At 38.5% G+C, this 14,154-nt stretch overlaps 1 protein-coding gene across 1 annotated transcript in view; it reads right to left on the bottom strand.

Annotated features, from left to right (window-relative positions):
- The window catches only part of ANKRD17 (ankyrin repeat domain 17), a 164,936-nt gene extending 151,072 nt beyond the window's left edge, over positions 1-13,864 (bottom strand). Inside the window, 1 exon segment of the mRNA XM_045056229.1 lies at positions 13,342-13,864. Within this exon segment, the coding sequence (XP_044912164.1) occupies positions 13,342-13,764 (423 nt within the window). The 5' untranslated portion in view covers positions 13,765-13,864.
- Positions 13,865-14,154: the final 290 nt, after the last annotated feature.

Below are 14,154 nucleotides of genomic sequence, written 5' to 3'. Positions count from 1 at the left end.
ATAACAAATTCTTAAAAACTCTGATAAGGAGAGAGGATAGCAAGGAAATGTGTCAGGCTGGAAAACTAACAACCTCTGTTACGCAGTGACAAACCATTTAGTAAAACTCTTGTCTGTAATAATGGGGAGGGCACATTACATAACTACCAAGTGTGTATAGCTTGAAGAAAAGCAGTTAGAAAAACTCAGAATATTGGTGGGGTGTTGGTTGTTTAAACAGGCAAGATCATCTCAACCATGAATAGGGGAGTTGTGAGCAGAGATAAACATAAAAACAGTGCCACTGAGTGAAGCTCTAGTCCAGTAAATCCAGGCCTCTGAGATCAGCAAAGGCAGCTACTTTTGTGCTCCAAATAAAAGGAGAGAACTTTGTGACCTCAAAGGTTCTTTGCCACATAGTAGCAAAGAACAGGTGAAGAGTGTTGCTTTCCCATATGTGATGGTTTCTTGATGTGTCAACTTGGTTAGGCTAAACTAATCCTGGTGCTACTGTGGAGGGATTTGTAGATGTAATTAAAGTCCCTAATCAGGTGACTTTAAGCTAAGGGGATCATCCTTACTGAGCATGACCTAATAGGTAAGATCTTAAAGGAGATTGGGTTCTTCCTGGCAAATGAGACTGTGAATAGCAGCTGAGACTACAATTGCTCCCCCTTCCCTGGATCTTCATTTCCTAACTGCTTTGGGAGAGCCATGTCAGCATATGACCTTGGGTTCTAGCCTACTTGAGATCTTCCCTTCCTAAATGCCTACCTTACAAACTTCAGACTCAGCCAGCTCCCAGATTTCTGTAATCCAATTCCCTGTAGTAAGTCTTTTAATATATGTCTATGTCTCTTTCTATCATATACAAATCTCCTATTTGTTCTGCTTCTCTGGTAAAACTTTTGACGGATACACCATTCAAGCCTATTATTTCAGATGCCCTCAAGGTAGCCCAGTAACAGAAAAAGGAACAGGTCTAGAACAGAGAGAGACCAGTAAGAGGATGAGCAGATTTCAAAAAATTAGGACTAAAAGAGATCTTTTGCTGAAGATAATGTCATATGGTACTGACTTAAAGAGAATGGAACAGGGGTGCCTACGTGGCTGAGTTGGTTAAGCATCTGACTTCCGCTCAGGTCATGATCTCATGGTTCGTGGGTTCGAGTCCAGCACAGGGCTCTGTGCTGACTGCTCAGAGCCTGGAGCCTGCTTCAGATTCTGTGTCTCCCCCTCTCTCTGCCCCTCCCCTGCTAACACTGTTTCTGTCTCTGTCTCTCTAAAAAATTAATAAACTTAAAAAAAGAATTAAAAAAAGGGAAGAATAGAAATCTATTAAGTTTTTGGAAGAGTTTTACCACCAAACTATATTAGTGGCCTATAAAAACCTATGACTGAACCTTACATAACCTTGCAGCTCCTAAATCTATACCAACTGGCAGGGAGCTATAAAAGTTGCATAATTCCTAGAGATGTCATACTCTTGAATGCCTTCTACTTCAGATGTAGCAAAGAAAGATAACAAACAAGGAAGAATCACCTAAGAACAAAGCCAAGGACACATGCAATAGTCAAAGTGCATTCCTCCCACAGAGCAAAACAGAGTTTAACCAAGGAATTGACATAGTTGCCAAGGCAGAGTCTTCTGTCCAGACGATTTCAGTATTAATATGCACCAACAACTGCTATCTACTTCTATTCTTTCCCTCTCCAAAGAAGCATCATTATGATTATCCTTAATAATCATCCTATTCCTATCAACTACTGTACAATGGGCTGGGCAAAAGGAGAGATACATTATTTATTTAGATTACTGGCTGAATTAAGAATAAAAGCATTATATAGGGCTGAGCTATATATAGTAACTGGATGGGACCTAGGATCGATTCCCTTGAGAAAGGAAAGTATGTGTTAAAAGAAAGGTTTGCACAAATGTTGGGTGACCAAAAAGGTTCAAACCACTACTCAAGAAGAAAAGTTTGAATTGGAAAGACACACTTGATAGTCCCTAACTTATGCATATGTAAACACACAAGACTAGATAAAATCACCTAAGAAATGAGATTACGTACAAGACTGAAAAGGGCTTAGGATTGAGCAATAAGGTACTAAATAATCAAAGGATTTACAATGAGGGGAGTAGGAGTAAGTAAGAAGACCAACCAAAAAGCAGCTAGTAATAAAGAAACAAGAGGACGGTATAACATAAGCAAAGAGGGTAGCATTTTTTAAGACACAAAAATCGGTCAACAAAGTCAAATGATACTGAAATGAGTAAATAAGAAATGGACCCTACAACGAAGTATTATATCCAAAAAGATATCCATGTATCTTTGAAAACAAAGCACAGAAGTATTAAAATTTCTAAGATTTTTTTCTTAAAATACTGGGTTAAAGAAGGTCTCCAAAAGTCACAATAGAATAATTCATTTTACTACACAAAAATAAAAATGTTTCAATGTTTCACATAGTATTGTGAAAATACTATGAGCAGAGAACAACAAATACTGTGAAAGATTAATATGTATAAATATAAATAGCACCAACAAATCACTTAGGGGCGCCTGGGTGGCGCAGTCAGTTAAGCGTCCGACTTCAGCCAGGTCACGATCTCGCGGTCCATGAGTTCGAGCCCCGCGTCAGGCTCTGGGCTAATGGCTCAGAGCCTGGAGCCTGTTTCCGATTCTGTGTCTCCCTCTCTCTCTGCCCCTCCCCCGTTCATGCTCTGTCTCTCTCTGTCCCAAAAATAAAATAAACGTTGAAAAAAAAAAAAAATTTTAATAGCACCAACAAATCACTTAGAAAAAGACAATTCTAATAGAATAATAAGGATAAAACAGCAAATTTTCAAAAGAAATACAAATGAAAAATATACATAAAAACTTAACTGATGTCAACAGTAATCAGGAAAATAAAAACAAAAACATTATTTTTTGTTTAAAAGATTTTAAAAACTAAGATTGCTCATTTCCAGTAATTTTTTTAATGTTTATTTATTTTTCAGAGAGAGAGACAGAGAGAGAGAAAGAGACAGAGAGAGAGACAGAGAATAAGCAGGGGAGGGACAGAAAGAGAGGAAGACACAAAATCTAAAGCAGGCTCCAGGCTCTGAGCTGTCAGCACAGAGCCCAACGTGGGGCTCAAACTTGTGAACGGCAAGATCATGACTTGAGCCAAAACCGGACACTTAACCATTTGAGCCACCTAGGCACCCCTCCAGTAATATTCTTACTACCCTGTTGATGGAAGTAAAACTTGGGAGTATTTATTAAATTTAACATGTGCAAAACCTTTGGCCTAGTAATTCTTTCCAGGAATCCATCCTAAACTAATATTTTTCTATTTAAAAATAACCGTAAAAGAATGGTCACTTCAGCATTATACATGTAATAGCAACGTACTGAAAACAATGAAAATGTCTACCAATATAAAGGAGGAAATAAATCATAAACATTCATACTATGGAACATTCATAAGTCAACAAGAACAATGAGACAAATCCTAATGTACTGTTAGACACACATACCCCTTTCTCCACCCCACACTCATTCATCCACTCTCACCAAGAAACTAGAACATTTGATATGCACCAAGCTGTTAGCAGCATTTACTCTAAGAAAAAATGAGATAGAAACCCTCATGTATTAGAAGACTTTTTAAAAGTAGGAATGCACTCATTAGTTTTTATAGTTAAATAAGTATGCAACCATTATCTGAAGATTTATCTCTTCAACTGACATATTTTAAGTATGGTCATCAATGAAACTTTTAGCAGACAAGATTTCTAAGTGACAGTTTTACTCTGTGTGACAGGTAATTTGATTAACATACACCAAGGGGAAAAAAAGAAAAAATTTTAAATAATGATTAATTCTGGAAAGTAGAATTATAGGTGATTTTTGTATTCTTTTTTGGATATTTTTGATTTTGTCAAATTTTCTACAAATATGTACACGCTTCTACACATGTGCATACATTTAATTAATTAATAATGTTTAAACACCATATTTAACACCATATTTAAAATCTAATTTAGAAGATATTTAACATTGTATTCTACACTGTTCTATAATTCAATTTCTCATATTTTAATATATTTATACCTGCATTAACCACAAGTATATCTTTATAACCTCTTCTTACTACAAAATCTTCAAGGTAAATTAGGATGGCTAAGTCTTTGGTGTAATTTAATTGTCAAGGACATTCTAGAAAAATAGCACATACAGACCTCATCTTAAAAAAAAAAAAAAAAAGAATCAGAACCTAACACCAAAAATTAGTGAGTATTCCAAGAGGCACTCATAAAAGATGTAAAGTCTACCTAACTTTTTTTTTTATGTTTATTTTTGAGAGAGAGAAAGAGTGAGTGGGGGGCAGGGGGGACAGAGAATCTGAAATGGGCTGTGTGCTGACAGCAGAAAGCTGATGTGGGGCTTGAACTCATGAACCATAAGATTATAACCTGAGCTGAAGTTGGACACTTAACTGACTGAGCCACCCTGGGCACCCAAGTCTACCCAACTTGTATTCAAAACAGAAATAAAACAATCCCTATAATGAGATAAATTCTAAAGGCACACAGTTGCACTGAAAACTAACAGATTCCCAAATAATTATACAGGATTAAAATCATCTTCACAGTTCTAAATTATTATTAATTTTATCTCAACATGTTTAAATATTATGAAGGTAGGAATAATGTCTCAGTTTCTTCAAATTCCTCATAATCTCTGATTTTGCTAGGTCCCAATAATGGCTCTTAAATAAACTTATTTCTAAGAGTATAATAATAGTGATATTTCCTAAAACTCTTTAAAAAATTCCACCACTGTGCTAAATTTTCATGTACGTAAAGTTAAGTTTTACTAACATACAACATGAATAAAATCAATTTGTTCAACATATACAGCTATTATTTTAAATATAGTTAACTTTTTAACATTCACTGAGAGGGAAATGGTTGAGATTATTATATACTGAAATCAGCCACATATAGGAGATAATAAATGTGTGTCAAGTAAAAGAATTAACTCCTATACTGCATCTTGAACTACTAAAAACTATACTAGAGGTTTTGTATTTCTGTTATTAACTTCAAATAAAAAAAAAAAAGTAAGAGGGAAACATTGCACAGAGAACTTAAGAGACTCTGAGGTCAAAGACTGAATTGGAAATACAACTGGTATAACACAAACAAGAAGCTTCCTTTTCCTATCAGGTTTCAAATTTAGAGTGACAGGAAAGAGGGAAAGGAAAACAGAACTATACATTAATGCTTATTCTAAATCCAAAACTGATAAAACTAATTTTTCTACAGATCTCTCTCAGATATTTCTCAAAGGTTCTTTAATTAAAAGACAATTCAAGGGGCACCTAGGTGGCTTAGTCGGTTGCGCGTCCAACTTCGGCTCAGGTTATGATCTCACAGTTCCTGAGTTTGAGCCCCACATCAGGCTCTCTACTGTCAGCACAGAGCCCGCCTCAGATCCTCTATCCCCCTCTGTCCGCTCCTCCCCCACTTGTTTTCTCTTTCTCTCTCTCTCTCATAAATAGACATTAAAAAAAAAAAAAAAAAAAGACAATTCAAGAGGGAAAACCCAGACCACAAATTAATTTTAGGGGGTTATTTCTTGCCTTTTATTTTCTTTTCTGTTCCTTTCTTTTGGGGGAGGACAAGGGGAACAGGAAAAAAAAAACAAAAACGAAAGATTAAATGAGACCCAGTGGTACCTCAGGAGGGGACTATGCCCTGCTGGAGAGACACGGGTATACTAGTTTTGTAAATTTGTCATGTCTAGTGTGTACTTGCAAATAAGCTCAAGAAATAAGAATTGAGGAGATGACTTATTTTCAAAATTGAAATAATAGTATCTAATGCACCTCACATTTTTCTCCATAACTCAAGTTTTAGTACTGATTAATCTGAATATTAAGTAACAAGCAGTTAAGTATATAATTAAGTATAATCTACAGTCCTCCTTTATCATGGATTCCATCCCTAACCCTCCAATCATTTTTAAACTATTCCACTCTAGAACTTTCCTACTTTTAGTCAACATTTTCATGGTACAGCCGGCAAAAATACACATAATCTGTTTTGTGCAGATGTATCACAGAATTACTTAAAATAAGTTATAATTCTCCAATACCTTAACTCATCTTGTTTAATACTATGCTGAATTTTACTGAAAAAGCATGCTTTGTTTCAGATCATTTACCAAAAAAGAGCATATTTTTTTTACCTTGACTCATAAAAGCGTATTTAACATTTTAACCTATTATCAATAATCTTATTGTCCATTACACACAATCCACTATGATCTATCTATACACCTTGAAAGGGATTTCATCATATTATCAAAATTGTTTATAAACATATTAAATTATATTGGCTCCAAAAGGAATTCTCAAAGTACTGTGATCTTTACATATTTTTGTAACTGACCCTCTTTTATGTCTAGTCTTACCCAGAAGTAAGCTTAACTTTTTTTTTTTTTAATTTGGGGGAGAGGGGGAAAGAGAGAGAGAGCACGCGAGCCCACACACACACACACACACACACACAGGGGAGGGGCAGAGAGAGAAGAAAGAGAACCCCAAGCAGGCTCCACACTCAGTGCAGAGCCAGACAAGGGGCTCGATCCGACCCTGGGATCATGACCTGAGCCGAAATCAAGAGTTGGACGTTCAATCAACTGAGCAGCCCAGGCACCCTTTAGGTCAACTTTTTAAAGATCAAGGTAATGTTTATAGGGTTTTATAACAGAAGGCAACTTACATTGTGCTTTCAATAATTAGATCTATATTAATTTTGAGTTTCAAAGCATTTTGGGGAAAAATAAAATCCAACATGTCCCTTTTCAATAATTAAAACCTAAATTATAAATTATGATAAAATAATACCTATGTCATTCCATAATTCCACTTCCCCTCTTGACTGGATAAGAAAAGTTTTTAAAGACAAAAATATATATATTAAGAAATTAAAAATCCTAAGAAAGGAAGGGTATTTTGCTTCTGGGTGGCAAGTGGATAAGCATAACTATCAGACAGGTAAGGTTCCAGGGACTAGATGTGTATTCATATCCACCCTTCACCTGCAATTACCTAATTTTTTTTTTTTCAAAAGGTGAAAATTAAAGGAAGTTAGTCAAATTTGGCATAGATTACCATGGATGTTGGTGCCCTCTAATGGTCCTAATAAAAACACAAGGAGTATCAGCAGGTACTACCCCACATAGTACAGTGAAGTGAAATTTTTTTCATCTATGGTCAAGTATGGAAAAAATTACATGAAAATTCATTATATGTACATTTCCTAACCCACTAAATCACCGTGCTAAGAATGTAGAATAAACAACTGTCATAAATACAAATACACTGCCTAAAAATTGATTTCCTAGTCAACTGGATAGTATAACTAGATGCTAGTGGAAGCAATCTAGCAAACAGTCTAGCAAATTTTGGGAAGTCAAAATGTACTGCTCTGATGATCCCAAATATTTCCAGAGTAAGTGGCTAAAGAAGAAATATTTATTCATTTATTACTTATTTAGTTATTTTTACTTCAGAGATCTGACTTCATGAAAGCCTAGCAGAGGTAAGACACTAAGACTTACATAACACACATGGTACAATGCAGCAGGAGATATAAAGATGTGTAACGCAGTATTTCCATCTTCAAATCTGACAGTCCATAGAGACTAGATGAAAACCACTTCATCAATTAAACAATTAAAAGGCAAAATATGAGGATTTAAGATAAGAGTAAGCATAGGGCTAGTTTACCAGAAAGAACAAATAAGTCTTGGACTTCACAACACAAATAGGTCATCTGCATTACCACGTTACCTTGGTTATAAGCAGGCACATAAATGCCTGCCGAATTCCCACTACTACTGCAGTGAGAATGTTTCAAACTAAGAAGGTGGGAGGGAGGGAGAAGGCAGTCACAGACCTCTCTGAGTATCTAATAACAGTTTTACACACACACTATGAAGGTAGGGGAGAAAGAATAAAACACAAGCACCTTCAACAAAATCTTGGGTTTAATTTCAGGTATTCACAGCCTATCCAGATCCCAAGTTGACAACTTCTATTTAAAATATTTTTTTAGCTTTTGGAAACAACCTTGAAAAGTAAAAATCTTGAGAGGGAGGAAGAAGCAACAGATTGCCTCTAGAGAGGGTAGTTTTCACTATAAAGTTTCATTTTGTTAATAGTTAATTCTAGATGGTGGGAATATGGATATACTTATCTGCAGTTTTCTATATTTCTTCTTTTTTAATGAGCTGAATAAGAAAAAGAGAAGGAAACAAGAAAATAAGAACAAGAAAAGGAAAGAAAAGCTTGGAATAGTCAACGTGTCTTCAGTAGTTGGTTGCCCTACTGCCTAAAATGATCTTCCCCTACACTACCTGAATTTGTTTTCACACTATCTGAAATGCCAAATTTCAAGATGCTGCACTTAACATCAAACAGCATAACAGAATATGTGAATGAATGAATGAATGAGTGAGTACGCTTTGAATCAAACAGACAGGTTAAGTCCTGCTCTGCTAATTAGCTGTGTGACCCTGATGAAGCTACCTAAAACCCTTCTAAGCCTGTATCTTTTGCCTCTAAAGTTATTATTAATATCCCCTCCCAACATGTGTATACTTCTGAAACTCACCCACTTGATTTCAGCATATACATTTAACCATTTACTCTTACTCTCATTAATCACTGGTGCATTTTAAAATCAATGTGCATTAAAACAGTTTTGCTCAACATTACTTACCCAGTATAGCAAAATGCCCAGCACAAAGCAGGAACTCTAAGCATTTAATGAATAATTAAAGAAATATGAGGACATCTACTCCACAGAGACAGGGTGAAAATAAAATGAGAATACAGGATACCTGTATTATCTCATTTAATTCTCATAACAATGGTATAAAATAGGATCTACATTATCACCACTTACACAATAAGAAACTGAGACGCAGAGAGTTTAAGGTAACTTGCCCAAGATCACAAACCTATTGAATGATGGATCATATTTGACTCTAAGCTCTAGTCCGTGCTCTTAACCATTATGTTAGACTTGACACACAGTAGGCTCTGAATAAGTAATAGTTTCTCACTATGTTTTTAAAATGTAAATATATGTAGGAGGCTTAAGGTAGTTATCAGGCATTCAACAAAGTAAACTGGCTTTAAATGTCTTTCAGCCTAACACCTAGGGAACAGCACCATCAGTAAGAGAAGTAAATTAGCAACTGAAAGATACTGAAATCCAAACTTCGGCGATTTGGCAGCCCTGGATCCAAGATGAGAGGAAGAAACTCCTCTTGGTTTCCTAAATGAATTCTGGAACTTTCCTAAGTGCTTAGGCAGACTATGAAACAAGATAATTATGACATAACTATTTCTTCAAAGATCTTAACATCTAGTTTACAAATACTGCTTCATCAATTAAGAGATGAAACTGGGTAACAAGTAAGCTTCTCTGGACTCAACTGGGATTCTACCTTTACAACAAAGGAACTGGGGTGGCATTTTTCCATTAAAAAACAACAACAAAAGATCTGGAAGCGAACTTGAAGGAACATAATAGACTGAAATAATTTTTCTTTCTCTCATTCTCAACCCTACTTCTTCCATATCTACAAATTCTCCCTAGCCTTACAAATCCTTTCAAAAGTAAGTCAGTACTAATTTATTCACTGGTTCCCCTTGTCTAAAATTTCTTCACTAGGTTTGTCTCTTGAGTTTAAAGCACCAAGTTATCTACCAAAAAGAGTTGGAATTCTAATCCACTCCTACTGTACTTACATTTTACACCTCTTTAATAAAAATTACTTTTGAACATGAATCCTACCTTTAACAAGTTTTCTCCCTCTTTAACCATTCAATTACATTTAAAAATGCATTCAATAGAATGCAATGTTATTTCTGAAATCTCCAAAGTATCAACTCTTGAAATTTCAACATTGTTTTCCTGTAATATTCAAGTAAGAAATTTAATTTAGTCCACTCATTTGAAAAGAAGTGCATCAAGCCTTTCATGCTAGGAAATACACTTCTGTGTATTTTCTGTATTAGTCAGTCATCCACTGAAAACCAAGGATACTATGCATTTTTCAATTTTTGGCCTAAGATTTTGAGTCAAATGAGGGGGGAAGGAGAGGGCAGAGGAGAGCTCTTGGTCTTATCCTTTGTTTTCAGGTATAGATGAAGTTACATAAATTATCTAAAACATGATTATCCTATGCTGAAACACTGAAGAAAAAATCCAATTCTCAATAACCTACTGTAACATTTGATAAGAATTAGATTCTTGTGGGGCACCTGGGAGGCTCAGTTGGTTAAGTGATCAACTTCAGCTCAGGTCATGATCTCATGGTTCATGAGTTTGAGCCCTGCATCAGGTTCTGTGCTGACAGCTCAGAGCCTGGAGCCTGCTTCGGATTCTTTGTCTCCCCCACTCTCTGCCCCTCCCCCACTCGCACTTTTACACTTGTGTGTGTGTGTGTGTGTGTGTGTGACTCTCTCGTGCGCTCAAAAAATGAATAAACATTAAACATTTTTTTTAAAAATTAGATCTTCTTCAACATTCAAGTAAAGCTCCTTACTCTTTAAATTGAATCTCCTTTCCTTCGAACTTTTCTCTTTCAGCAGATATGGAGAATATCCAGCTAACATTTCTTCATAGTAAATATACATATTTTTTGTTAAATTATCATCCACTTTTTCAGGTTAAGTACCTGAAACCAAAACTATATACAAAAACTATAACCTGCCATATTTCTTTTTAACCTTTTGATAATTCTTATTAGAAGGATAACCTCAGGGATCATGTCATCCACGTTTTATTTTGTGTAGCCAGTAACAGAATGAATTAGAAAACGGACTTAAATACAAAGAGTATTAGCCACAAGATTTCCTAGCTCTAGAAAGTTAAACTTCTGCTGACATGTCAATAAAATGATAATGAAATGAAAAACATTGCACAACTCACCCAATTAGCTTATAGTGTACAGTGACTATGAGGTTTATTTATTTCTTTATTTTGGTCAAGGATGGAGGCAGGTGCAAAGACATACTGTACTCCTTTCTGTTTGCTCATCCCTCATCATGTACCTATACGGATGTTTTTTTAATGGCTGCACTTTCTTACACTTATTTCTCCTGACTCATCTTCATAACAAATGACAAACCCGTTGTTTACACCACTGTGGACAGAACAAAATAAAGCATATTAAAAACAAAGAAACTCCCTAGTTGATGAAAGCCAAAATATATCATTTCCATTTTCTGAAGAAAATAAACCTGCTTCACAAAACTAACACACCTATAAACTTACTAAAAGTTTTGCTTATTAGGCCAAATTCCAATGAACAAAACTACCTAGGTATGTGAAGTTTACAGCAGAATATTCCCCTAAGTACTACACTCAACTTGATATTGAGTTCTAAACCAGAGCTTGATATTCTGTGGGAGTATTTAAAATCTTAATAAAATACTGGCATTCTGATCACAGCTGCATGTTTGTGTTACCTTGCAATTCATTGCCTGTTTTTTGAAAGATTCGGGAGGGGGATGCGAGGAAATAAACTGCCATATAAAGTGTGCTGTTCGGAACCATTAGAAAACTTTGATTTTCTACTTTGCTACACTCCACCACAATCAGTTTCTTCTAAGCCTTGTTTTCCTCATTTTTAAAATAAAAGGGCTGAACTAGATTATCTCTAAAATGTTTCTCATCTCTGTAAAGAACTGTACAAGGAAATGATTCTAACTACCATAATTGATTTTACTGAAAATAAGAATCCTGTCACACCCTTTTCTCCATTGTTTCAAATGCAGCCCGAGCAACACACCATATATTGAGAGGTTCCAACTAAAATCAATACAAAATCTATCAATACAAATCTATGCTTAGAATTCAACAGGATACAGAATAGCAGGGAGTGTTCATCTTTTTGGCACACATACTTTAACTATTACATCTCTACCTATATAACTTCATCCGGTCTGAGGTAAAAGAGAATCTGGTCTTCCAACAGGGAAGTCTCAAACTCTTTAAAAGGTATTTCTCTATTTGAACAGAACTCAAGAACCAATAATGCAATTTTCAAAAAACAAGCTTTGCACCAAGATAAGTTGTTTGTGGAAGAGAATAAATGGCAAGTGCTACTTCTAGATAATTCAGTTGTTCTCGTACAACTGGATTTAAAATCAGCCTTTAAAGCGGTTTTCCTTCTGCTGCCTTAAGTTACAACTTCTTTCTCCGAATCAAGATTTTCTAGCTTCCATTTCAGGGAGTGGACAAGAGAGTTACAAAAGAGTTGATAACTAGTAAGGCTAACTCTTCGTTTGTTGTCAGTATGCAATGTTTTACTGAGCTTTTGGGTTATATGGCCTTTGAAGAATAAGGTCCTGCAACGCCGCCTGTCTGTGGACCCAGGAAAAATTATAAAACAGTTATGAAACCAGATCACTAGGACAAACCAAGAGGCCTTCCTATTCCAACTCACCACAACCAAGACTGGCTTCAAAGCACTCTTGAGCTGCCCCAGAATATCTGGAAAACGAGAGAGCCTGGCTGAATTCCTCCTCACTAAGGAAGCATCTGAAGATGTATATGTATGTACATGTAAGAGTCAAATATATTTTCAGCCACTCAGTTACATATAAATATATAGGGATATAAGATCGGTTCATCCAAAATCCCTGAGAGAGCAAAGAACTAAAAGCTATTTCAGCAGCCACAATAGTTACGGAAAAAAAAAAAACAAAAAAAAAAACCTGCAGCAGAACAGTATGGAAAAGTACAGCTTCTCACGTGTCTCTCACATACACAAATACTTAGCTCTGAGTCCCTTACAACCTTACCTCCCCTCCAAACTGCTCTCTCTTCCACCTCACAAGTGGGAGAAATCTACCAACCTCCCAGTCATTCCCCAAGAGACTCAGCTACCTATTTATTATCTTACCCCTCCCGCTTTGGTCCCGCCCCCGCCCCAGGAATAACAGGGCCCTGCTGACCCCAGGCAGACCCCGCCGGGTGTGCAAACAGGGAATCTAACCAATTCCCTCCATCCTTAACCATGTGAACCATCCCGGGATAACCTGCTGTTCACCAACTCCGTGGGTTCTGTGGTCCTCCCACCCCCACGTGTCAGCTACCCTCCCCCACATCCCCACACCTCACGATTCAGGCCGGGGAAAGAAAGAGGGCAGTGGAAAGCCTGGCCGCTGAGATAGATCGACCCACAGGAATCTGTCCCACCGCAAGTCCCCTCCCACCTTCGGCCCCTACCCTTTACTGCCCCATCCTCCCTCCTTCCTTTGAAAGCAGGCCCTTGCCTCAGAAACCTCTTCTTCCTCGTCGTCGTCGTCCTCTTCTTCCTCGCTGTTGTTGCTGCTGGTGCCGCCGCCGCCTCCACCGCCGCCGCCGCCGCCGCCTCCACCGCCGCCGCTGTTGTCGCTGTCGCTGCTGCTTTCGCTGCTGCTGGGGGGTCGGCAAGTCCGGTTACGCTTGGCCTTGTGGTGCTGCTGCTGCGGCGGCTTCTTCTTCAGGAGTAGGTCGCAGACTCGCACCATCCCACGAGGAGAAGAGGCCGAGCGAGCCCCGCTGCTGCCGCCAACGCCGCTGCCGACCTCCGCCGCCGCCGCCGCCGCCGCCGCCGCGGGGGGGCCCGCCACGGCCGCCACCGCCGGGGGGCTCCCTTCTCCCTCAGCCGCTGCCGCCGCCGCCGCCGCCGCCACCGGAACCGTCGCCTTCTCCATCCCCGGGGAAAGAGGGGGGGCGCGGACGGGGGAGGGGCGTGGGGGCTACGCTCTACCGCGACTTCGGCCGCACCGGGGCCGACACAGCGCTCGGTGCCGCCTCCGCCGCCACCGCCTCGGTCACCTCTACTGCCGCCGCCGCCGCCGCCGCTCCGCCAGCTCTCACCTCGTCTCGCGATACTAAGGGCGGGGAGCCTGACGATGGGAGGGAGGGAGAGGGAGGGAGTGTGAGGGAGCAAAGGAGGGAGGGAGGGGTGAGGCGTAAAGAGAGACCCGGGTGTCGGGAGACCCAGAGAAGGGGAGACCAGGAGGAAGCGAGGGAAGTGTGCCCAGGGCGACTTCCGATGGAGGGACGGCGGGGACAGAAGAGGCCCGCGGTTACAGTCGTAG

The sequence above is a fragment of the Felis catus genome, chromosome B1 (assembly GCF_018350175.1).
Source record: "Felis catus isolate Fca126 chromosome B1, F.catus_Fca126_mat1.0, whole genome shotgun sequence".
Lineage (NCBI taxonomy): Eukaryota > Metazoa > Chordata > Mammalia > Carnivora > Felidae > Felis > Felis catus.
Note: the sequence above shows the minus strand (reverse complement) of the source record. Positions and strands in the feature narration are given on the sequence as shown.